General features: G+C 41.7%; 1 protein-coding gene across 4 annotated transcripts in view; it reads left to right on the top strand.

Annotated features, from left to right (window-relative positions):
• Nucleotides 1-27,118, top strand: part of LOC108900100 (glutamate receptor 2) — a 104,873-nt gene that overhangs the window by 26,528 nt on the left and 51,227 nt on the right. For all 4 annotated transcript variants that reach the window (XM_018700948.2, XM_018700947.2, XM_018700946.2 and 1 more), the window contains exons 3-12: nucleotides 12,136-12,375; nucleotides 12,844-12,965; nucleotides 14,677-14,751; nucleotides 21,853-21,906; nucleotides 24,135-24,293; nucleotides 24,686-24,853; nucleotides 25,374-25,478; nucleotides 25,599-25,706; nucleotides 26,190-26,253; nucleotides 26,511-26,653. In XM_018700948.2, the coding sequence (XP_018556464.1) occupies nucleotides 12,136-12,375; nucleotides 12,844-12,965; nucleotides 14,677-14,751; nucleotides 21,853-21,906; nucleotides 24,135-24,293; nucleotides 24,686-24,853; nucleotides 25,374-25,478; nucleotides 25,599-25,706; nucleotides 26,190-26,253; nucleotides 26,511-26,653 (1,238 nt within the window). The remainder of the gene's footprint in view (nucleotides 1-12,135; nucleotides 12,376-12,843; nucleotides 12,966-14,676; nucleotides 14,752-21,852; nucleotides 21,907-24,134; nucleotides 24,294-24,685; nucleotides 24,854-25,373; nucleotides 25,479-25,598; nucleotides 25,707-26,189; nucleotides 26,254-26,510; nucleotides 26,654-27,118) is intronic.

Below are 27,118 nucleotides of genomic sequence, written 5' to 3'. Positions count from 1 at the left end.
ACTTATTCTGAACACAGAGATATCACAAATTATTCAATTCAATTCAGTTTTATTTATATAGTGCCAAATCACAACAAAAGTAATCTCAAGGCACTTTTCATATAGAGCAGGTCTAGACCATACTCTTAGATTATAATAATTAAAGAGAGAGACTCAACAGATCCCACCATGAGCAAGCACTAGGCGACAGTGGCAAGGAAAAACTTCCTTTTACGAGGCACAAACCTCAAGTAGTTGGGTTGAGAAATAGACGGGGGCGGGGGGTGGCAGGATAACATAGCATAATGGCGATTACAAGTAACAGTAATACAAGAAGCAGCACTAATAATTAAAAGTATAGCAGCAAGTGTTGAGCGGGGTTGTAGGAGCAGCAGGAAGCCTGTCATCACAAATCAGACTCTACAGCTCCAGAGGCAAAAATACCTGCAGAAAGACACAGAAGAGGAGAGAGAGGCGAAAGAGCACAGAACTATGAGAAAGGGAAGATACTGGGTATGCCTCCCATTCTACTCCTGGAAATGGAAGTAACAGTAAACCAGCATTCTGGGAGTGCAATGTTCTGGTGGGATTGTAGGGAACTATAAAATCTATAAGAACAATATGATCTTTAAGATAGGATGGAGCCTGACCATTAAGGGCTTTGTAAGTCAGGAGGATTTTGAATTCTATTCTGGATTTGACCAGGATCCAATGTAGAGAGGCTAACACAGGAGAAATATGGTCTCTGTTTCTAGTTCCTGTCAGTAAATTATTGATTAATCATTATTTGTAGCAAAGAGATCAGTAAGCAGTAGTTTTAGGCTGCTATTAAGAAGCGCAAAAAAATGTAAGGTTTTGAAAGGGACTAGGTAAGTCTTTCAGCATCCATGAAACGTTCTTATCCATCAGCAGGACAATCACTGCACTAACTGCAGAAATATGAAAGCATATGTCATGGCAGTTTCAAGTTTGTCCAGAAATGAATTATGTTATTATTAAGTGGGTTAGCGTGGAGTTGTGTTACATTCCAAATTCAGTAACTGCATAGCAAAGACCAGAAACAATGGGAACAAGGACTCCATGGAAGCAGTATACTCTGCCTTCATTGGAGCATGATGTAATGATGGCCTGAGGCTCAAAGCTCTCTTTTTTAAGTGCAGTGCATTGTGATAGCATGGAGTCCTCTTTTTCTGCTGTCTTGTTCTGCACCTGCTATAACACTAGACACTGTGACTACCTCATTTACTTTACTAATAAAAAGTGTATCTTAGATAATTAGGAAGATTTTTGGAAGTTATAATCAGGAATTCCTGTATATTGTAGATTCAAACATTTGATTAAATTTTAAACAAAAAAAAATTGTATAGCAGGTATATAAAAGAGGTGGCTAAGTATTTACTTTGTTGCTCTAGTTAAGCAAGAGACAAGACAAGGGGTTGTATTTTGGTTCTAATGCATGGAACTGACAGCAGCTTTGCACTGTCAAATGCATTTTCTTGGGAGGCACTGATTTTTTTTTACTGTCCCAGTCTGGTCTCTTGGTGACATGCTGTGCACTCCAGTGGGAGGAGATGTGTGCAAGAGTGTGTCTAAATGCCAATCCAGTAGCATCCTGCAATCTTGTTGCCAAGATGTTCATCAGGATTGCTAAAAGGCAAATTGGTTTATGAGCAAATAAGTGATAGGCTACGTCCACTTGTACCAATTATCGTGGCACTTCAGATTTTTGTTAATGCTCACCCCCAGAGTATGTGCATCAATTGTGATAATATTCTCTTTACTCTGGTGTGAAATACACATTTGTGGTGCCCCCTGTGGTTTAATAGGCCTTTTCCCAATGATGTCCTGAAGACATGTCTGAAGATTTATCTTGATTGGATGAATAGCTAAGTTATAGCCAATATTCTCTGAGCTGGTGAAGATATTTGAGTTTATTGCAGCCACATTTTTTGATTAGTCTTGCTCAGTTATAATAGAAATGTGTATCTCAGTGCCCCACAGCTATGTACCAAATTTGGCATTTATAAAGTCAGTTATATTCATTTTACTGTTTTTCACATTATCTAAAGTAGCTAAAATTCTATGGTGGCCTCCATTGCCTCCGCCTAGATGCTTTTTGTAGAGTATATTGAGTTGTGGTGGTTATAGAGCCACCATCATGCCAATTGGGATCATATTTTTTGTGAATCATTTGCGCATTTTTTCCAGTTTGGATGCCAAGTTTCATGTCTCTAACTTGGCTGCTCACAGCAAATTGAGCAAAGGACTAAACCTGACATTCCCGCACGTGCCAATTAATAGGATATTTTAGATATTGATTAATACTTGCACCCAGAGCATGCAAACCAAATTTGGTCCACTGCAGTTTTCAGAAACATATTTGTGACATCTGTAGTGCCCCCTATGGATTGAGGTCAAAATGCTTTAATAGACCTATTCCCAAACACAAACAAAGGACATTTATCAAGACTTGTGACAAATGAACCAACAGTTATGGCCAATATTGCCTAAGCCCAGCCTCTTATGAAGATATTTCTATTTTTTGACCAGTCCTGCTCATTTATAATAGAAATATGTCTCCTAGCCCTTCAAAACTTAATACCAACTTTGATGCTGATTAGCTGATTGTGTTTTTGAGCCTTATTTACAATGCCACCATGTGGCCAATTGGGCTTATGTTTCTGGGGAAGCTGATGCACATCATTTCCATTTTGGGCCAAGCTTCTTCTTCTTTTTTTATTTTTTATTTTTTAGTTCATTCCAGCTAACAGGAATTTGAGGCCAAGCAGCAGACAACAAATATTAAATATAGGTGCAAGCAGCAATTGGTGTGGTCTGACCTTTTTTCACCCAACCAAAAGAGGCAAATTGGTGGCCAAAATGAATGCCGCTACAGGCAATGAGTGGGTCTCAATAAAAAACACAAATATCATCATGCTGGTGGTGCTAGAGGAAAAATCAGGTGACCACCAAAGTCAACAGGTAAGCATGGCTAAAAAATAGTGTGTGAGAAAAGTACATAGAAGTCCACAGAAATGCTAGCCGAGAGAAATATCTGGACTTTGTTGCTCTCTAATGCACTGTAACACTAAGCCAGACCATGGTACCATAGACCACAAGCAAATATTTGATTGAGTATAATGTGTAAATTGTCAGCCCTGGGTTGAGCTCAAAATGTTTTGGTAGACTTATTCCTGAACACTGAAGTTGAAAGAGTAGGCTACCCATACTGAACAACAAATCCATTTATTTTTCGAATATTTTGAGCTCTATGCACGGCTCACACACCTCAAGCTGCTGCAGGAGACCGTACAATGTGGCGCACAGGTGACAGGGGGAGAGGGGGAAGTTGTTGCTCTCACTGACTTACTGCCTGCATCTGCATCGCTGGCCACAAGATCGTGAATTTGATACTGAACACGAGAGGTGCAGAGAAGCCTGCACTCAAACATGCAGCATTACAATGTCTGCAAACTATATGCACAGTAAATTCTGGCCTTTTTAATAAATTCTGTGGGAGTTCAAATCAACTCAATTTGAGTGTACATATGAGACCATCAAATACACTCTTGGGCAGAGTTAAAGTAACTCTTTTCTGGGAGTTGATCTTTTAACTCTATTCAGGAGTTAAAACTGAACTCTGTGGGAGTTAAAATACCAATCCCATATAGCGTAAAATGCAACTTCTGAGTTAATTTTAATGTAAACTCACATAGTGTTAACTTTAAACACTTTTCAGTATGCTTCATTTAACACTAACAGTTAATATTTCAAATACTAAAAAGGTTTTAGGTGAAAATGATGACAAAAAACATCATATTTATTATTGCAAATGTCTTAACTTTTATTGAATAAATGCATGCATTTCATGTTTAAAGTGGAAACATTGTATTAACAACCCTGTTCACAGAGATTTGATAAGATTACAAAGAAGAGCCTCTCTGTAGTGTAGGATTGTGTTATCATGAGGTAGAATGTTGACTTTAAACCTGTAATTCAAGTACATAAAAATGTGCATAAAAGCAAGGGTCATTTCCATAGAGATTCCATTAAGCCAACAGTGCTGACAAATTAAATAATAAAACCCTCTGACACAACATAAACATATGAATCACAACCATAGGACATTTGGGCATTAAAAGATTTGAAATCTCCCTTTCTTTCCTAGTTTCTTCCTAGGGAACTTGGAAAGCTTGAAAATGATCATGGAAACAAGTTTAATGCTATTCAATTCAATTCAGTTCATTTATATAGCACCATATCACAACAGAAGTCATCTCAAGGCACCTTTCATATAGAGCAGGTCTAGACCATACTCTTTAAAATAGGTATTTACAGGGAGAGACCCAACAAATCCCACCATGAGCAAGCACTAGGCGACAGTGGCAAAGAAAAACTTCCTTTTAATAGGCAGAAACCTCGAGCAGAACCGGACTCAGGGTGGGTGGCCATCTACCTCGACCGGTTGGGTTAAGAAGGAAATGCTCAAATTAAAAAAACAAAACAAACTTTATCATTGTGCAAAATGACCCACGTTCTGCATTTTGCAGAACATGGGTATGTTTTCATGAGTGCCTGGGCAAACAAATATGCTAACACAATATTCTACTCCACAACACTTAACCCAGTTTGTAAGGTTAACACTGGCTTATGAATCAGTGTCAAGGTATGCAGCTATATCTTCTATATATTTTAGTATTTCAAGAAAACACATTGTGACTGGACCAGATTCAACATCTTTTAAAGACAGCCATTCCCAAAGATAAGCAACTGCAAACTGGTGTTTCCTTGCAAGTGATACTGTCAAATTCTTGAAGTTCTTCTCACAGTCTTTGAAAAATTGATGTTTTGCATCAAATCTTATAGTCAGCAGTGTCAGATTCTTCATTCAGGGTAGATTTCAGCTGTTCATCACCTTGTCTTTAAAACAGGTATTCCATTTTTCCAGGAACATGGAAGCAGTCTCTGCTCCAAACATCAACAGGAAGTCTTGCAAAATCACAGCCATCCCTGCTGCCTCAGAAGTGAGAATCTGCTCCACTGTCTGAATAGAATTGATATAAAATACAAGAAGAACAATTAACAACAAAAATAGGACATCATTTTATCCAAAACAACTATCTCAATCTATTGACCATACAGATCACCAGTTACAATGCTTTTTCAATTCTTTAACCCCAATTTGTTTAATACTGGTTCAGAAGTCAGGCCCAAAGAGCAAAGTGTAAAAGTATATAGTAAAAAGTGACATTTCTTGCACAGGTGCTGTCCATAACAGGTGACATGACATTTAGCACCACTTGTGTCACTGCTTAGACTGCTTGAGATAGACAGTGTATCTGTTAGGCTTGGGGAGGAAGGCATTTCATCATCTTGCAGCAAGAGGCATAAATCTGGGGATCACAAATAACATCATGACATAACATCATATGTAGATATTTTATGAAATCATTGGCTCATGACAAAATATTAAAACAAAATAAAACAGAAATATTCATCCTACCTTACCACCATCAGTGTAGATAACAAAACACCTCTTTTGCAAGCTCTGGAAGGACATCCTCATCCACCTCTATGCCTTGCTCATCTGTGACTTTAAGCACTGTGTTTTCTGGTATGAGAAACAACCCACTGAAAGTATAAAAATCATCACTTTATTGGAAAAATTACGTGAAACCTAATTGTTAGCCAAAATTCTTTTTATTTCCTCTTTAATTACTTAGAACTCAAGTTTAACTTACCCGGTGCTGACGGAATCTGAGAAGCTGATTTCTTCCAGTTTCACATATTTCTTTCTCCCTGATCACTGTAACAAGAGCATTTGTGGTAGCTGTTAATGAGCTGTTGAATGTTTGTCTTGATATTACTTTACTATAACGTTTTCAAGAATTGTGTTAGCCCACCTATATTAACCAGATCAACTGCTTACTTGTTAGAGAGTAAGTTTAGCAACTGGCTTGCGCCAGTTACTTGAAATAGTCTCTCCAACATTGGAGACAGTTTGAGAAAATTTAAGAGGCATTACCTTGTCAGTATTTCTAATAACTAACAGTATACACAAAACAATTAGCAGAGTAACGTTTCATGCACAAACTCAGGAAGTAAAATGCGATAAGCTATCAAATTAGCACGTTCAGCAAGTTTGAGGCAGCAGCTAGCTAGCCAGTTTGTCCAAGCAAAACCTATTTTAAGATGACAGAAAATCCCCTGTAAGATATTTAATTAATAATATATTAGTTTGAGAGGTAAAATGGCAGTCTAAGGACACACGACGTCCAAGTGAAGACTGGCTGCAGCAACAAAGATGTGAAGATGAATCAACACCTGGGTAGTGTTGAATCATGCTCCTCAACACTCAGCGAATGAACACCGAAGTCTTACACCATGAAAGAGTATCAGTGAACAGAAGCTGTAGTCTAAATCAGAGAATGAACTCAAAAAAATCACACTTTTTTGTCCAACTCCAGGTTATTTAACTCCAGAAATTTGCTGTGTGACATCACCACCAGCATCTGCACACAGAAATGAATTAGAAGGCTAAAGCATCTAGTTCTTATGGAAGCCCATTTCCGCCAGTATAAGAAAAAAACCCTGCTCCCATTAAGTCAAAATTATGGGATAAAAGTCATAATTATGAGATAATAAGTAAAACTTATGAGTCATAATTATGAGACACTGCATTGGAATTAATAATAAGATAAATGGAAATTATGAGATAAAAAGTCATAATTATTAGATAATAAATCAAAATTATGAGATACTTTCACACAACACTCAAAATAGAGGTTCTGTGGCATGATCAGTCGCTTTGATTGATGCAGTGTTGATATGTGTACGTTTAACTAATATGTGGAGACACTAGTGAAACCACACACATAAGCTAGGCTAGTTGTGTGACAAACTTTGCTTTGGGCACAAGGGAGGCTTGTCTGTAAAGGTAGGTAACCTGAAATCCTAAATATCTTTAATGCGCAAAAATGCTTCTGTCAAACCTAGAGCTCCAAAACAAACATACTGATGGGAAACAGAGTGGAGGTTCTGAAACCTTGCAAGACGTCTCCAGAGACTTGGGTCTCTCGGTCACTCCCTTCTTCCTGCAATCTGAACATCTTATTGGGCACACCTGGCTGCTGACGGTCCCCCTGTCCACACAATGTCCTCTTTGATTGAATTAAAATGTAAACATTTTTCTTGTTTTATGTTTGCCTGCTTCATTTTACCCATTTATCTTAGAGTGGACGGGAATAACTGACTCGGTGGTACAATTATGCGATTCATAAAGAGTGTGGATCAGGGGTGTAAAGTGAGGCAATCTGTCTCAGGATGTACCCCGCCTCTTGCCCAAAAGTCAGCTGGGATAGTCAGGACACATTTGTTTCACTATCACAAAGCCTCAATAACTGCACACTCAAAGTTCCACCATTTGCCACCCTTCTAATAAAGGGCACAATTCTTGACCAAGTAATTGAGCATTTGTTTCTTTCAGTTATTCACCCCATAATTTGCACCTGCAGGGGTTCTTCACAAACATAATTCCTCTCTGTAATACAGTATTGTATAAGTTGTGCTGTCTTTAAAGTTAAGTTAATGAATTAAATAAGTTAATAGTTAAATAAGTTAAAAAGCGAATGCTCCGTGCTCTGTCAGTTCATGTAAACAGCATCAGAATGAGTGCTCTGTGCTTATTTGGTCCTTAAAAACATCATCCGAGTTTGCGCTCTGTCCACCTTTCACTCTCTGCTAGCTGCTGCAGTTGATCACACACAGATGATAGGCCTACACAGTGCTGGATACATGTTGCTGAATTTATTTGTGATAGCTTCGGTCTTGGAGACTTATTTGTCTGTAAATAACATAAATAATTAATAAACATTTGCACACAGTGTCAGGTTAAATTTTCTATTGTTTGGTAAATTTGCGGGGCGGCATGGTGATACGGTGATTAGCACTGTCACCTCACAACAAGAGGATTCCGGTTCAAGCCCCGGTTTGAGCCTGGGGCTTTACTGTGTGGAGTTTGCATGTTCTCCCTGTGCCTGTGTGTCTCTAGACATTTAAAGACATGCAGGTTCAGTTAACTGGTGACTCTAAATTGTCCGTAGGTGTGAATGTGAGTGGTTGTTTGTCTAAATATGTTGGCCCTGCAATGGACTGTACCCCGCTTCCCAGGCTCCAGGTCCCCCGCTACCCTTAAGACGTATAATAAGCTAATAGCGGTTACGGCGGTAGCTAGTTCTGGTCGCTAAATTAATGTTTGGCTGTTGTATTAGTTGAAATGCTTTTATATAGTACAGTGCTGCTTTATAAATTGTTGCCAATTGTGTATTTACGTAGTTATGTATATAATACTGTCGGCATGCACACAATACTGTTTGTATATTGATTTATATCCCAAGTTTCAGTTTTACAGTAGAAAGAATCACAAGCAAATGTCTGTGGAACAAGACATCAGTAAATTACAAGGAAAGTCAAGCCTTGTGTGTCTATTGGAGGACAAGAGTACAAGAGTACGCGCTGCATAAGTATTTACACATAATATCAGCATGGGTCAGTAGAAAGAGCGTCAGGCAGTACAAGACCCACTTGGTATTGCTGCTATCGCAGGTGGAATGTCAAAAAATCAATAATGCTCGTATATTGTGAATGGAACTGAAGGATGTGATTACTGTATTGCAGATCAGTGCAGCTACACTTGTCCTTAATAGTCATGTTCATACATCAGAATGTTAGGCATTAATGCAGTGCATGATGCACATGAATGCAATAGTTTCCCCAGAGAGACTAAATTGGACCTTTTATTTCTAGAGCAAAGAAGAAGGTCACTGAAGTAGGACAACTAAATATAGCAGACACGCAGACACAAAGGACTTCTGTGTCCACTCTTTAAGTAAAAAAAAGTGTGTGTGTGTTGCCATTCATGATTATCTCAATGATGGAAATACGCTATGATCAACTTATTGTGACTGTATTTTATCGCATCCCTAGTGCTGACCATGAAACATGGAGGTGGGACTTTGCTGATATGGGGCTTCATAAGTGCAAAAGGTATAGTGAAGATGACACTGCACTATGAATGCAAGTTTGTATACCCAAACACTACTAAAAGATGACTCCCTGTCTCAGGGAGCTTGGCAGGAGCCAAAAAAAAAAAAAGACTACATGACTACTACTTTGATCCTCTACATAAATCACACTTTACTAGAAAAAAAGTGTAAACCCGGCAATTTCTCGGGAGGCAGTGATTATTAACTCTGGAAGTTTTGTATTTTGGTGACTTGGCCAAGTATGTCCTGTGACTTGAAAAAGGAACACCTCTGGAATGGTTTGATGACTATTCAGGTGAATCATATGATGTGGCCTAAACAGTCACTGATTTCCAGTGGGAAATATTAGAACAATGTGTTAGAGCTTTGCACCACCATCATCACAACAAATGAAGGAATATTTCTAGGAATAATGCTGGTTATCCACACAGTAGAACACACACCTAAAGACATTTATGCCAGGAAGCAGTGAAGATGTTCTAGAGGTTTGTGATGGAACAGTGCTTGACTAGCATACTAAGTGTTGTTGGTTTTGACTTTATTTGTCACCTGCTTCATTTCAAATGACATTGAGTTAAAATGTTTAATTTGTGCTAAAGCAGCTATACCTGACTTTTTTGCACTTTCCTTGCCCTTTTATCTTGTTTCCTGGAATAAAGGCATGACAGCAGCATCTCAACAACGCAAAGTAAAGTTTTTGCAGTTTAGTGATTTATGATACACAGTTTATGTCATGTTACATTGTTTGTAAAGGCTGTATGTATTTTGTATTTTGTATCTATTTCTATGAGGAGATAGTAGTAACACTTAGAGCTAAGCTAATTTAGCCAGTAACGGTCCTTTCAGCCTCTGGATCCCAACCAGAATTTATGTTAGCTGGCTTTAGCATATTTATATGCTGGCTTTTGGCTAAAATGACCAGTGGAAAATATGCCAAATCACAGGATGACACTGGCCCTCTGGACCACAAATTTCAAGATCGCTGGCCCCACCATTGTAACCACTGGGCTGGGAACATTATTTTTAATTCAGAAAATAACAGTAAAAAATCCACCCTCTTAATGAAGAAAATGAAATGATGTCATACAAAAGTGATTTATTTAACTCTTTTTTTCTTCACACACACAACTTGTGTGGGGCACTATTCTCATGGGGGTCAAAGCCTGTGCAGCACTCTGCTGTCTGACCCTGGAAGAGAATCCCTGCAATCAACAACAAGTGCAACAAATGCTCATGAGAATAACCGTTATGCACTTGCTGCTTGCCATAGCTACAGTACTCTAGCAGATCTCCTGATTAATGTACACATCAGAAAAGTTAACAAGCCATTCCTACACTGTGTGAGCATCTTGCTGTGACACCTTCCTGGCAAAACAACAGTATTGTTTCTGTACTTCACCTACTTATCTGCAGATGTCAGCACTGACTGGCATATTTGCCATATTTTAGCCAGATCATGCTCCAGCCAACTCTTGCTAGGGTGGCTGGAACTTTCCCTATCTTTTCTTCTCATTTCTTCTCGCTCTCCCTCAACTCATCCAGTGACTTTCTTTTCTTTATACATGTTTTTGCCCAGCTTTTGTCTGGGAACCAAAAGTTTTAAAAACATTGTATCATCAGTGGTGACACAGCAGAGTGCAGTTAATGCGCTCACGTTCACGCCAGGCACCGGCTGCCATTCAACTATAACATACAGGCACGCAGGGTTATGAAATGTTGATATTACAGCAGTAAATAGTGGAGATGGTCGCACAAAAACAACAAATCACAGGGAAATAATGTGAAAATCAGTTTGATTTGTTTTAAGTCAACATTTTGGGGGGCCCAAGCAGGCCAGTGGATCGTGCAGTCACCTGGCCTGGAGTCCCTGGATGGTGCATCCAATTTTAATGTTGGGTCCTGTAAAGAATTTCTGTACACCTGTTACTAACCATTACTAACCGTGCACATAACTTCACTTGTGGTGCCAAATATCCATTCTTCACAACAGTATGTGTAAACTGCTAAAAACACTGTAGAAACAATGTAATGAACTGTAGTACTGATATGTGCCAAGTAACAGCTATAATGATTTAAAATTGATTTAATTTTGATTTAACTTATGTCTACAACCACATTATCTCAAAGCATGCTGGGAAGTTTCTCCTTCTCCTAAACACAAATATTATTGTGAAGATAAGATAAATTTGGCCAATCTGTTTGCAACATAGGATTTTGATTTCACTAAACAGTTATTTCACTTATGACACATTACTTAAAAGTAGTCGCTATATTCTGTGGTCGTCCCCACTTAGTCAGTGCACAGCAGGCAGCAGACTGTCAGTTGACCGTTCCTGGCTGTCAATACTCTTGCACTACGGACGAGGCAAAACCCTGTGTTATAGTGTTATATGTTAATAACTGCAATTCATGTCATAACGTGATAACTTTATTTCTCATTATAATGTTAAACCAAGTTATCACATTATAACATGAAAAGTTATAAGAGCATCATGGAGCATCATTCACTGCCTGAAGGTAATGCTGGTAGAGAGAGGGAGAGCTGTTCCCCATAGGGGCATGTTTACAAGTCGCACTGGTGCCCCCTAGTTATAAAATTTAGTTGTGCTGTCTCCAAAAATGGTCACAAAGTACGACTAAATGATTGCAGTCTGGAGCTCCTGGACATACAAACATTGCTTTTTGTGTGTGTGTGTGTGTGTGTTTTGATGCTCAGGTAAGTGTTCAGAATAAATAGCTTTTATTATCTTGTTAGTTTGTTGCTTTGTAGGGTTCTTAGCTCTGGTCAGTACAAGCTCATCTTGGTCTAGCATACAATTTTTGACTGTGAGATTCCTCTGTTTCTTATACACTTTGTGTCATATTCTGTATTGCTATAGTAACTCAAGTCATGTGGCTTTGTAGTTTCTGAGGCTATCATTGATTTTATTTGCATCTAACTGAAATTTCCATACAATCCTGGCATAAATGTTATTAGAGAGGGATAAAGGTTTAAAGGATAAATATTACAGGATATTGAGCACGGGGACATTCTTCCATTATCACTTATCCTCTTTTTGACTGTCTCTGTTGAACTGTTTTCTTAAGATGTTTCTCTCTCTCTTTTTCCTAGTTTGTTCCCAGTTCTCTCGAGGTGTCTATGCCATATTTGGCTTCTATGACAAGAAGTCAGTAAACACCATCACATCCTTCTGTGAGACACTTCATGTCTCCTTCATCACACCCTCTTTTCCAGCAGAAGGAATGAATCAGTTTGTTCTCCAGATGAGGCCAGACATCAAGGGGCCACTGGTTTCATTAGTTGAATACTACAAATGGGAAAAGTTTGCCTATCTATACGACAGTGATAGAGGTAATGAAATCTCATTAGTCATGACACACAACATATGATTTTAGTGTTGCTGCTGCTTAACCACAAAACAAACAGTTATGTTACACATTGTCAACTCATCTCTCTGTTCTTCTCTGTGTGTCATAGTAGTGTTACTGTCTTCTTGGCCCACAAAATTGTAGATCTCAACTGAGTCTCAGTTGTAGAGTTATAGTCATTTTTTATTACAAATTATGAATTGTAAGAATTACAAATACTGAAAGCAGAATCTGATGACATTTGTCAAGGGATGTGAATGGATTTGGATTGGATAAGAAGATTAGCAGATTCAAAATTGTATTTAGAGTGGTTTAAATGCTATAGAACCCCAAACCTATGGGTTGTATTTTGGATTACAGTGGATTACCCTGCGGTACTATCTTTTACTCATGTGTATTACAGTAAAACTATAAGCATTTAACAGAACATGTTATGTGTTTGTTTGTGTAGGTCTTTCTACTCTTCAGGTAATACTGGACACTGCAGCAGAGAAAAAATGGGTTGTCACAGCCATAAATGTGGGAAACCTGAAAGACGAGAGGAAGGATGAAGCCTATCGCTCCCTGTTTCAGGTACTGATTCTGTTCATACACAGCACTGAGTACTCACTCCATGCATTTTTCGAACTGACAAGAGACACAAAACAGACACTATGGTCAAATGTGGTGCATCTCTTGCTGACCACCACGGATTCCACGGTTCAGTCATGACAATGAAGCTCAATAGCTTAGAGTTTACAGGAGATAGTGTGGACCTTCAACTTGTTATGTCTTCCCAGTAGAGGTCGTTCCTGACTTATAAAAATAAATGGCTGGTGACTCAGTATGTTATGGAGTGTATCCTCCCAGTTCAACATTGGGGTGTTAGCAGCGGCAAGTGGGATGGCACGATTAATCGTATTAATATCTCAATCTTGATTCATAGTGCTATGTGATTCTGCTGTTTCTCCATCAGGGACACTAGCTGCATCAAAACAAAGGTTCCTTCTGTCTCAGCAAATGACAATGCACTATGTTATTCAGAGCAGCAGAAATAAACCCAGCAAGAGAAAATAAGTGACACTGGCTAATGACAGTGTTAGCCAGAAATTGTGTTAGGACAAAAAAACAGCAAAATGAATCCAGAAGAAAATCCCACTGATGGTACTAAGAACGAGATGAGGAATTTAACCACCCCTGCTGTGCTCGTGCCTGTGGTGAGGAAGTTTTTTGGTTTCAGACAAGACAGATAACACCACAAATCTATACAATTGCTTTAATGTGCCACCTATGTAGCACTTTTCTTACCACTCAAAACGCTTCACGCTACAGGTCACATTCACCCATTCACACACATATACAGCACTTGTCTAAACATACAAAGTGCTTTCTAACACATTCATACACATTCACACACCGATGACAGACATCGGGGGCAAATCAGGGTTCAGTATCTTTCCTAAGGATACTGTGGATGTGGACGGGAGGCGCTGGGGATCAAAAGTTTTTGAATTTGAAAATTGATGTGCCTGTCAAATATCAGGCACCACTATATTCTCTGTTCTGTTTCCTCATGTATCTGGTAAATGAGTGCAACAAAAACTGAAAAAAACTGGTGAGAGAGAATTGTGACCTAAATTTTAAGCAAGAAAATTATGATTCTCATTTTTTCCTAGAATTGTGCAGTCCCAGTGGCAAGGATGTTTTTTTTAAGACAAATTGTGATTATGTTTAACATTATCTTACCCATGCTCTCCTGATTACAATGGATGCTGGTTCTGAGATCACAACCTTTTCCTTGTATGTGACCATGGTAACTTTCCTCTATGCATCTGGCATATCTTATTAATTTTGCTTTTGTGTAAATGTACTTGGTACTAGCTGCAAGGAAGACAGAGTCAGATATACACTTGTTTACCTCTCACCAAATTATTTAGTCAGACCCATAAGATTGTCACCAGATGGAAAACAGCAGAGATTGAGATGGGTAGAAGATCTAATCTAATAGGTGGTGTTTCTTAGCAGTTGTTTATTTTAGAAGTTTTCTAGATAGAACAGGATTTGTTACTTGAAAATTTAGGGATGTGTGGTTTAAAGCATTTCTAATTAAATTTTTGTGTGCAGTGTGCAGCTGGAAGACAGTTCTACTGCACCTGTCCTTCCTTAGGCATTCACCAAAATACCAAATTGGTGTAGCTGAGGAAAGAACCTCACTGCACTTCAGGGAAATACCACTATCTGTTTGCAGAGCCTGCAAAACAATGAGAGCTTGTTGGATACTGTTAAATACTAATCTGCTTTTTAGGACCTGGAGATCCGCAAGGAGCGACGCATCATCTTGGACTGTGAACAAGACAAAGTCAAAGACATCATGGAACAGGTTGACTCCAGTCTTGTCCCTACTGCTACTACTAATATAAGTAATAATATCCATCCATTACCAAGATCTCACCACAGACTTTGCTACTGCATATGTTAACAGCTTTAGAAAACCAACAAAATAGTGAGTCATGCATATCTGTAATTTAAAGGTATCATGGGTGTGTTTAATCTAAATCAGGACTCCCAGTATTTGAAACAAGTAGCTTATGCAGAAGAAGGTGGGCAAAAGTCAGAAAAGATCTGGACTTAATAAGTGGAGGTCCCTGAATATTCCCACACCTACCCAGTGCTTCTCACCCAGTAGAACTCCTGAGAAGGAGACAGACCAACCTCTATCAAGGACCATTCCCCAGCTAATGCTATGCATAGAAGTGAGTCCAGTGGTGTCTGTTTGGTATATCAGCTCTGGCTCCTTTCCCTACAAAAAAAATAAAAAATAAATAAATGAGCTCCATGTCCCATGAACTGCAAGAACCAGCCTACAAGAATGAGCCCTGGTAACTGTCTCTGAAATCCTTAAATCCATTTATTCATGTATTTTTCCTCCTGTGTCTGGGGGCTCCAGAGATGTTCATGGACCAGTGAGGATATACACTCACTGGCCACTTTATTTAGGTACACCTTGCTATTACAGGGTTGGACCCCTTTTGCCCTCAGACTACTTAATTCTTTGTGGTATAGATTCAAGGTGTTGGAAACATTCCTCTGAGATTTTTATCCATACTAACATTGTAGCATCACACAGTTGCTGCACATTTGGTGGCTGCACATCCATGATGCGAATATCTCGTTCCACCACATCCCAAAGGTGATTAGATTGAGATCTGGTGACTGTGGAGGCCATTTGAATACGATGAACTAACTCATTGTCATGTTTAAAAAAAAAAAAAAAAAAAAAAAAAACAGTTTGAAATGATATTGTTATCCTGCTGGAAGCAACCATCAGAGGTTGGGTACCACTGTGGTCATAAAAGGGATGGACACAGCTGCCACAGCTGGTCAGCAACAATACTGACTGGCATTTAATGTCAGGCCGAGACTAAAGGCAGGACTCAGACGCAGAGATGACGTTATTAAAACAGACTTTATTAACAACCAAAGTTCTCTGGCTTGAGTGACAAAGAAACAGAGGCTATAAAATTTTCCTAGGGCGGATAAGAAAAACAAAAACAAAAAGTCACTCTCAAAAGGAGGAAAAAAAAAAACAAAACAAAAAAACAAACAATTATGAAAGTACTCTAAGGCTAAGGCAAGAAACTGAGATGTCAAAATTTACAAACAAAAAAAAAAAATATATCACTCTTACAGAGGAACAATGGCTTACTGGAGGCAACACTGTGGCTGTGGATTCAAGGCTGGAGGTGAGTCGGGTGAACAGACGAAGACACTCTGGCACAAGACAAAGGAGACAGACTATTTAAACACGCAGAGGTAATGGGAAACAGGTGGAGACAATGAGTAATCAGGACACACAGGTGACACGAGGAAGGGCAAGTGCTCTGAAACGAGAGGAGAGTAAATCTTTCAAAATAAAACAGGAAATGACAAGACCAAAATCCCAAGACAAGACAAACCTCACCGCAGTGTGACAGAACCCCCCCTTCTAGGACCGGCTACCAGACGGTCCAGACTGTCCAGGATGGTCACGGTCGAAGTCTTCAATGAGACTGTGGTCCAAGATGAATCGTGAGGGAACCCACTGTCTCTCCTCTGGTCCATAACCCTCCCAGTCCACCAAGTATTGTTTGCCCCGGCCCCGGCTGCGTACTGCCAGCAGCCTCTTGACTTTGTAGACGGGGCCTCTGTCAACCACCTCTGGAGGAGGAGGGGGTGGGGGGGTCGGGACCATGGGGCTCACCTTGACTGGCTTTACCTGACTTACATGAAAAGTGGGGTTGGACGCGGAGGGATTGGGGCAGGCGAAGGCGAACAGCTGCAGGACCGATGATCTTGGTGATGGGAAACGGACCCACGAAGCGCGGTGCCAGCTTCCTGGAAGGGACTCTGAGGTGGAGGTTCTTGGCCGAGAGACACACTCTCTGGCCTGGCCGGTAGGTGGGGATGGGCCGTCTCCTGCGGTCTGCCGCCTTTTTGACCCGATCTCCCTGGCAGATGAGAACCTGTCGGGCAGCTGACCAGATGCGTCGGCACCGGCGGATCATGGAGTGGGCGGAGGGCACTGACACTTCGGGTTCCTGGTCTGCGAAAACAGGGGGCTCGAAGCCGTAAACACACTTGAAGGGTGAGAAACATGTGGCTGAGGTGGGCAAAGAGTTGTGGGCATACTCAACCCAGACCAGGTGTTTGCTCCATGTTGAGGGGTTCTGGGACACTAGACACCGAAGGCCGGTTTCCAGCTGTTGATTGAGGTGTTTGGTCTAGCCGTTGGCCTCCGGGTGGTAACCTGAAGTCAGGCTGGCCTTAGCTCCGATGAGCCGACAGAATTCCCTCCAGAAGCACAACACGAACTAGGGCCCCCGGTCGGAGACGATGTCCTTGGGAAAACCGTGAACTTTGAAGACATGGTTAATCATAATTTCAGCCGTTTCCTTGGCTGAAGGCAGTTTAGGCAAAGCTATGAATCTGACCATCTTAGAAAACCTGTCCACCACAGTGAGGACAGGTGGTGTTACCTTGGGAGACCGGGAGCCCTGTGACAAAGTCCATGGATATGTCGGCCCACGGTCTGGAGGGGATGGGAAGCGGCTGCAGTAGTCCCACGCGTGACCTGGAGGACATCTTATTCCTGGCGCAGACCGAACATGCCTCGACATACTCCCAGACCTGCGGTTCCATGGATGGCCACCAGAACCTCCGGGAGATGGCGAACATAGTCCGTCAAACTCCCAGATGACAGGAGAGCAGCGATGTGTGGGCCCAGTGAATCACCTGTGGGCGCAGATCAACAGGGACAAACAATCGATTCTCAGGGCACCCACTAGGTGGAGGAGCCTCACCATTCGCTTGCTTAACCTCATTTTCTATCTGCCAAGTAACCGCTCCTACCACACAGGTCAGTGGAAGGATAGGCTCTGGTTCCTTGGCAACAGGCTCAGGGTCGTAGAGTCGTGACAGGGCGTCTGGCTTGACGTTCCGGGACCCCGGCCTATAAGAAAGAGTAAAGGCAAAACGGTTAAAGAACAGCGCCCACCTGGCCTGACGAGAATTTAGTCTCTTGGCTTTACGTATATACTCTAGGTTCTTGTGATCAGTCCAGATGATAAATGGGTGTTCAGCCCCCTCCAACCAGTGCCTCCATTCCTCCAGGGCCACCTTGACCGCTAGCAGCTCTCGATTACCGACATCATAGTTCCGCTCTGCCCGGGACAGCCGCCGCGACAGGAAGGCATCTTCCCATCCTGCTCCGACCGCTGAGAGAGGACTGCCCCGATCCCTTTGTTGGAGGCATCCACTTCAACCACGAACTTCCATTGGTGGTCTGGCATAGTGAGGATCGGCGCCATGGTGAAGCGGGTCTTGAGGTCTTGGAAGGCGGCCTCTGCTTCTGGGGACCAGGAAAACTGCACCTTCGAGGAAGTTAGAGCATGAAGTGGGGCTGCTATTGCGCTGAAGCCTCTGATAAACCGCCTGGAAAAGTTAGCAAATCCGAGGAACTGCTGAACCTTCTTGCGGCTATCAGGCGTGGGCCAATTGGCCACAGCGCTGACTTTTGCCAGATCCATCTGCACCCTCCCAGGGGCTACTATGAAGCCCAGGAAGGAGATGGTGTTGGCGTGAAACTTGCTCTTTTCTGCTTTAACATAGAGTTTGTGTTCTAGAAGTCGTTCTAGGACAGTGGCTACGTGTTTTTTGTGGGTTTCTAGGTCAGGCAAGTATATGAGAATGTCGTCTAAGTAAACATACACAAAATGGTCTAGGAAGTCTCTCAGGATGTCATTGACCATGGCCTGAAAGACAGTGGGAGCGTTGGTGAGTCCGAATGGCATGACCAAATATTCATAGTGTCCACTAGGTGTGTTGAATCCTGTCTTCCACTCATCCCCCTCCCTGATCCTGACTAGGTGGTAAGCACTTCGGAGATCTAGTTTGGTGAAAATCTTGGCCTGTTGGAGCTGATCAAAGACAGATGACATGAGAGGTAATGGATATCGGTTTTTAACGGTAATATCGTTAAGAGAGCTGTAATCGATACAGGGCCTTAGAGACCCTGTCCTTCTTAGCCACAAAGAAAAACCCGGCCCCGGCAGCTGATGAGGAGAGGCGACTAAGCCCCGCCTTCAGTGAGGTCTCTATGTACTCTGTCATGGCCGCTTTCTCTGGACCGGAGATAGAGTACAAACGACCCTTGGGGATGGTGGAACCAGGGATCAAGTCTATGGCGCAGTCGTATGGTCTGTGAGAAGGGAGTGACATGGCCTTGGTCTTACTAAAAACCTCCCGGAGATGGTGATAGCAGGAGGGTACGGATCTCAGGTCCGCGGTCTCAGGGTCTGTGGTAACATTGAGAGAGACATGGTTAATAGCTGTCATATTTTCTCCCTGAAACGAGTTGAACCCCAGTGGTTCGCACAGTCCTTCCCCCATCCCAAGATTTCCCCTGTTCTCCAGTTTATGTGGGGGTTATGTTCTTTTAACCACGGGAAGCCTAGAATGAGTGGGTGCTGGTGGGAATGAAACAAATGAAAATGCATGAGTTCATGGTGATCATCTACAATAACTTTGATCAGTTCAGTCTTGTGAGTCACATTGAATATCAAGGTCCCGTCCAGGGCACTCGCCTTTAGTGGCTTGGATAATTGTTCAGTGTTCAACTTGAGCTTTTGGGCAAGATCCCAGTCCATGAGACTTTCATCAGCCCCTGAATCAATAAGTACCCCAAGAGAAATTGTGATGTCATGATGCTTTACCTTGATGGGTGTGAGAGTACGTGGAACATTGTTAGAATCCGTGAGTTGTCTCACCACCTTGGGCCTTTTAGTAGGACAGGTAGCGACGAGGTGGTCTGACTCCCCACAGTAAAAGCACCGGCCCTCCTGCTGCCTTCATCATTGCTCCTCTGGCGTCAGCCGTGCCCTGCCGAGCTGCATGGGCTCCTCCTCCCCAGCCGTGGGGAAAAGAGGGCGTTGCTCAGAGGGAGTGCGACAGGACTCCAGCCAGTCAGGTGCAAGTGTGCAGGGTGTTCTCCCTGATGATGGTCTGCTTCCCTGTTGCTGCTTGAGTTCGCGGATTCGGTTGTCAGCCCGGATGGCGAGGGCTGATGAGGGAGTCCAGGTCCGGAGGTAGGTCCAAGGGAACCAGCAGTTCCTGTATGGAAGCCGTCAGACCCTTCAGGAACATGTCATATAAAGCTGTGGGGTTCCACCCACTCTCCGCCGCCACGGTGCGGAAGTGGATGGCATAATCACAAACTGAGCGACTGCCCTGTGTCAGCCCGCTCAGCTCCCTAGCCTTTTCGCTATCTGTGGACACAGGGTCAAAAGTTCTCATAAGTGCTGCCTTAAAGTCCTCAAGGGAGCTGCAAAGTGGAGACTCTCGAGCCCACTCTGCCATGGCCCAAGCTCTAGCTCTGCCTGCCAGATGGGAGACCATAAAGGCTATCTTGGACCGGTCTGTGGTGAAAGCATGGGGGGGAATGTTCAAAATGTATAGAGCATCAGTCAATCAGGAAAGCTTTGCATTGCCCTGGTTCCCCAGAGAAACGTTCTGGGGGCGCCAATTTAATTCCTGCCCCGGTGAAAGGGACGGCCTGAACTGCAGCTGCTGCGGTATCTGGAGGTACAGGTGCTGTGGATGGGCTGGTAGTCTGTTGCAGGTGGTCGATCAAGTCCCGCACTTGGGACGACAGCTGGCCTAGTTGCGAGGCCATCGCCATCTGAAACTCCTCCTGCTGGGAGAGACGTACTTCCTGCGCGTGCAGCGCCGCTGTCAGCTGGCCAGTCTCTGCTGAGTCCATACTGGCCAGAGTGTACTGTCAGGCCGAGACTAAAGGCAGGACTCAGACGCAGAGATGACGTTATTAAAATAGACTTTATTAACAACCAAAGTTCTCTGACTTGAGTGACAAAGAAACAGAGGCTATAAAATTTTCCTAGGGCGGATAAGAAAACAAAAACAAAGTCACTCTCAAAAGGAGGAAAAAAAACAAACAAACAACTATGAAAGTACTCTAAGGCTAAGGCAAGAAACTGAGATGTCAAAATTTACAAACAAAAAAATCACTCTTACAGAGAAACAATGGCTTACTGGAGGCAACACTGGCTGTGGATTCAAGGCTGGAGGTGAGTCGGGTGAACGGACGAAGACACTCTGGCACAAGATAAAGGAGACAGACTATTTAAACACGCAGAGGTAATGGGAAACAGGTGGAGACAATGAGTAATCAGGACACACAGGTGACACATGAGGAAGGGCAAGTGCTCTGAAACGAGAGGAGAGTAAATCCTTCAAAATAAAACAGGAAATGACAAGACCAAAATCCCAAGACGAGACAAACCTCACCGCAGTGTGACATTTAAATGATGCTCAGTTGGCCTTTTTGCTAAATTTTGATCCTACCATCCAAATGTTGCAGCAGAAATTGAGACTTATCAGACCAGGCAATGTTTTTGCAGTCTTCTATTGTCTAATTTTGGTGAGCCCATGCGAACTGTAGCCTCTTAGTTGACAGGAATGGCACCCAGTGTGGTGTCCTGCTGCTGTAACCCATCTGTTTCAAGGTTTGATGTGTTGTGTGTTCAGAGATACTCTACTGCAGACCTTGGTTGTAATGAATGATTGTTGGAGTTACTGTTGCCTTCCTTTCAGCTTGAAGCAATCTGGCCATTCTCCTCTGACCTCTGGCATCAACAAGGCATTTTCACCCAGAGAACTGCTGCTCACTGGATATTTTGTCTTTTTTGGACTATTCTCTGAAAACCCCAGAGATGTTTGTGAGGGAAAATCCCAGTACATGAGCAGTTTCTGAAATACTCAGACTACCCTGTCTGTCACCAACAACCATGCCATATTCAAAGTCTTAAAAGTAATCATTTTGGTGACACACATAGGGACATAGATTTTTTTTATGACAGTTTTATCAATTTGCTCTTTGTTGTTGTTCTATATGTTACTGACACATCTTGTGCTCTTTTCCTATCAGGTGATCACTATAGGCAGGCATGTAAAGGGATATCACTATATCATCGCCAACTTGGTGAGTCACTGGCTTTATCTAGCTTAGCCAGACACCAAATGCTTCTTTTGAGTGACTGACAAATGACATTGTGGTTACAAGGCCATTTATTTTAAAAGATACTTAGATCAGCTTTAGATCAGCTGTCAAGTATCGATCATCAACCAACTGGCTGGCAGTATGGGTGGCAGCTGAATGAGTCTATTAGTTAGAGTGACAAATAGTTACAATGATGATGATTTTGTTGCATACATTGAAAGATCTGAGTTTACTCAGAAAGTGGAGCCTGCCCCCAACTTCAACTCCAGTCCAGTCTGCTGTTCAAGTGGACACCCAAGTACTTGTAGTGCTCTATCCCCTCATCCATCATTATAATGGGTTTGGTCACAGTTCTCCTCCTGCTAAAGTCAACCACCATATCCTTTGTTTTGTCCACATTTAGGAGCAGATGAGTCCTGCTGCTCTAAACCAAAAAGTTACTTTGCAGGTGGCATGATTCAAAGTTATACTGGAAATCTGAGGTGTACAGAGTGAACAGAAATGGAAGCAGGACAGTCCCCTGTAGTGCTCTTGTGTTACTAACCACCACATCAGGGACAGGGAGTTCCCCACTCAAACAAACTGGGGCCTATCATCAGAGTCAGAGATAGTCAGAGATCCAGGATACAGTGGGCCCATCAACACTCACCTTGAGCAGCTTTTCACACAGCAGACTTTCAATACCATCCAACCACGGATGAGTGCAACAGAAAAACTGAAAAACATAATAGATGACGGCATTGTCCATCCTATGTTCGGCTGGTAAGCAAACTGAAGAGGATGTCTTACACGCTAAAGCTGAAGGCACCTGCACTTCTTATAGGTTTCTTGAGGACGTTTCACCTCTCATTTGGAAAGGCCTCTTCAGTTCTAAAAACTGGTTGGGGAGTCCCAGGTATTTAACCTCTAGAGGTGGTCCTGAGATCCATTAACCCACCCTGTTGTCATGTGAATTGTTAGGGTCACATGAGCCCAGGTGTGACTCATTACCCTGACATCATGTGAGTTGTCAGGGTCGAATGGCTCAAGGTGTGAATAGGGGTTAAAACGCCCGGGAAAGGATCTCAATACTGCGTAATAGGTGGCTGATAGTTGGTGTCTTCTCCCTTGCTCTCAAGAGCAAGCTAAGTAACCTTGTATATACTGTGCAATGCCACGAGGAGTGCTCAGACCTGTACATAGGTGAAACCAAACAACCACTCCACATGCGCATGACACAACATAGGAGAGCCAGTTCATCAGGATAAGACTTGGCTGTTCATCTACATCTAAATGAGAAGGGACACTCCTTCGAGGACAATAATGTTCACATTTTGGATAGAAAAGACAGATGGTTTGAAAGAGTAGTAAAATAGGCCATCTATGTCCAACTGGAAGGACCATCTTTAAACAGAGGTGGTGACCTACAACACCAACTATCAGCCACCTATAATGCGGTCTTGAGATCCTTACTCGGGTGATTTAACCCCCATTTACACTTCTACCCATGTGACCCTAATGACTCACATGACAACAGGGTGGAATAACGACTTGCAGGACCACCTCCAGAGGTTAAATACCCAACCATTTTTTTTAGAACTGAGGAAACCTTTTGTATGAGAAGTCCAACATCTTCAAGAAACCTAAAAGAAGTCCAGATGCCCTCAGCTTTACCACTTAAGACTATCATGACCTGGATGACTGCAAACCTACACAGACAAACTGAAGTTCTAGAGCAGAGCAGATCTGTGGTCGAATGTGAGCCAAACGCTGTTGTTACATTTATGCTAAACTGAATGTTTTTTTTTAAGAGATCAGTTCTGTTTTGCATAAGCTAAATGCTATTTTTAGCCTAACATGACTCAGCACACACAAACTGGTTGAGCTTTGGTAGGTTTATTTACAAAATTATACAAAATAGAACATTTTTCCAGCCAATTTTCTCTCCACAAGCTTGGTTTGTTGATTGTTCTGTAGTTCATCAGTAGAGGGGGACAAACTGAAATCACACTGCCACTGATAGTAGAATTAATAATATCCTCTTTACCCTTACTGCCTAAAACTTTTGCACAGTACTGTATTTAAGATCCTACTAAAGATAATAATAATAATAATAATAATAATAATAATAATAATAATGTGTCTAAATGTGTCTAAATAGTATCATCCATTTGTGGTGACTACTTGTCCTGAGTCATCATCTGAAAATTTCCTTGTTGTTCTTGTTCCAGGGTTTTGTAGATGGTGACCTCTCTAAAATCCAGTATGGAGGTGCAAATGTGTCTGGGTTTCAAATAGTAGATTTTGATGATCCTGTAGTAGCAAAGTTTGACCAACGATGGGAGGCTCTTGAAGAGAAGGAGTATCCTGGAGCTGATACACGGATCAGAGTAAGATTTGGATTATTTGATACTGTATGATAAGTGCTCCACTGCAAAAAAAATTTCTGTGAAGGGCCCATACAATCCATATATTCAAGACCTACCATTTATTTAAGTTTTGGAAATTTGTGATTTTGATTAAAATTTTGTGGCTCTGACTTTTGTTTGGCCATTTAACATGTTTTTGTAATGATTAGTTACCAAGGACACAAATGCAATTTGTCAGGTTGCAGTACCCACACTGTGTGGTGGCTCGAATTGAAGCGCAGGTCCACATATATCCTACAAGAACCACACAGTAGGCACCACAAGGGTGATGTTCCAACATGTCTATCTCAGCTCAGTCCTGAAAGGGTTATTGAGGTCATAGTGATTTTTGTCAATGTTTCTGTGTCTTTCAGTATACCTCAGCCCTCACCTATGACGCTGTCCACGTAATGACTGAGGCATTCCGCTTCCTTTATAAGCAGAGAATAGATATGAGTCGTCGTGGCAACAATGGGGACTGTCTGGCCAATCCAGCTGTACCCTGGGCACAGGGGGTGGAGATTGAACGTGCCCTCAAACAGGTAACCATGAATTAGATCATCCTCACTAAGAAGAGGCAAACTGACCTAGTTCTACAAAAGCTGATAATGGTGTGTATAGTTTGTGAGGGGTACTATAGGTAATGAAGCTGAAAACAGAGACGACTTTTGAAACTCTTTAGTCACATTTCTTGATTGTTGTTGGAAACCTCAGGTGTCACGGATGTGTTACACAAACTTGCCACCCTGAATCATATTCCCCATCAATACAGCCCTTCGTGTTGTTTTCATGCAAGGCTGTTTTTGGCCTGAATGCCTGCCTAGGCTGTACTGTGAAATTGAAACCTGAAAGGCAAAGAATGGCAAAAAATAAAACAGACATCATAAAACCTCCTGCTGCAGTTCCACAGCTAAAGTGTTTTGGTTTCTTTACATTTTTCGTAATGTAATAAGAGATTGTGTGATACTTCATAAATATGTTTATACTGGTATCAATAAAACACTAGACATTTCAGCTAAAAAAAAGAAAAGAAAATGGAATATGTGTGTGTTGTGTGTGTAGGTGCGTGTAGATGGTTTAACAGGGAACATTCAGTTTGACCAGTACGGGAAGAGAATCAACTACTCTGTGACAATCATGGAGCTGAAGAATAATGGACCTGTTAAGGTAACTAAACAATCAATTTGCCATGAATACCATGACAGCATATAGGTGTGTAGACAGTACATGACATCTCTCTATGGCTCTCTCTCTCTCCCCCGTTGTTTTTTGTGTATGTGTTCTTAGATTGGCTATTGGAATGAGGTGGATAAGATGGTGGTGACAAAGTCAGACCTTTACCCTAATGACACCATGGGAATGGAAAACAAGACAGTCATTGTCACAACTATTTTGGTAATAAAAAAATTAACCCAGTTTCTTTGCCACCTTGACATGTAAATGTGTGGGTCAAGTGATAAAACACCCAATAATAAACAGTTGCAGGGGAAATAAGCAAAGGTACATAAGCGGAGGGATTTCAGTACAAACAGAGCTCAGACATCAGCATCTTATTTGTATTCAATTTTATTTTTCATACTATTATCAATTGGCGATTTCCACTATGGTGGAAAATAAAGTTGTATTGTTGTATTATTGTATTATTGTATTATCAATTACAAATTAAGCCCTGGAACAGAAATGGACACAAGTATGGGATTAATTAATGGAAAGTCTGTGTTTTCTGTACCTTTAGAACTAAAATGAGAGTGAGTTAACAATCATGTTGGCAATATGGGAAACACACAGTTCACAATAAAGCATGTCACGTAGCTAGGAATAACTGTGATATAACAATAAGGATTAAATTACTTATTTTTTATTTGTGTGGTTGTCTAGGAAGCCCCCTATGTGATGCTGAAGAAAAATGCTGAGCTATTTCAAGACAATGACCGTTATGAAGGTATGTCTGTGTACTGTACTGAATGTCTGTGTGTGTTCAAATGATAGTACCTAATATATTTGATAAAATTTCATTTATTTTTGGGCACTTGTTATCTGCTAATTAAAGTGACAGAACAGTGGTAGTACCACTGTTAAATGCGGCACCATCATACAGCCTCCAAAACCAATGTGAATTTTTTATACAATCCTTTTAATGAATAATTGACGTCAACATCATATCAAGGAATTTTTATTGTTTGCTTGTTATTATGCAAGGTTATTGCGTCGACCTGGCTGCAGAGATTGCAAAGCACTGTGGTATACGCTACCAGTTAAGGATTGTGGGAGATGGCAAATACGGAGCAAGAGATGCAGAAACCAAGATCTGGAATGGTATGGTTGGAGAGCTGGTGTATGGGGTAAGATTTAAAACAGGCACACATGATAATATGGTTGATGGCATGTCCAAGAGAGATTCCATTTTTTCCATCTATCCATTAATTATGTCAAATGGAATCTGGATGTTGGTAACCCAGTCTATTAGCAATTTGACATTTTACAAACAAGGCAAGGAGATTTGCCATGGGTGAAGGTGGTTAGATGGATTAGTTCTGTGGGTAATGAGTAAAATATGTAGATGTTTGGATAACTTGGGTGATGACGACATGATTAGGTGTTTGGAGAAGCATTTGTTTAGGGTTAGGGATAGGGCATAATGCAGCTGCTTCGCGACTGGAGGATCTGTCTTGACACAGATCTGGGGAAGGATATAAGAAAATTTCTTCAGCATTGAAAGTGCCCAAGAGCAGAGTAGACTCCATTATTGTCAAATGGAAGATACTAGGAACCACCAACAGTCCTCCTAGATCTGGCTGCCCAGCCAA

The sequence above is a fragment of the Lates calcarifer genome, linkage group LG5, assembly GCF_001640805.2.
Source record: "Lates calcarifer isolate ASB-BC8 linkage group LG5, TLL_Latcal_v3, whole genome shotgun sequence".
Classification (NCBI taxonomy): domain Eukaryota; kingdom Metazoa; phylum Chordata; class Actinopteri; family Centropomidae; genus Lates; species Lates calcarifer.
This window is presented reverse-complemented; position numbering and strand designations above follow the sequence as displayed.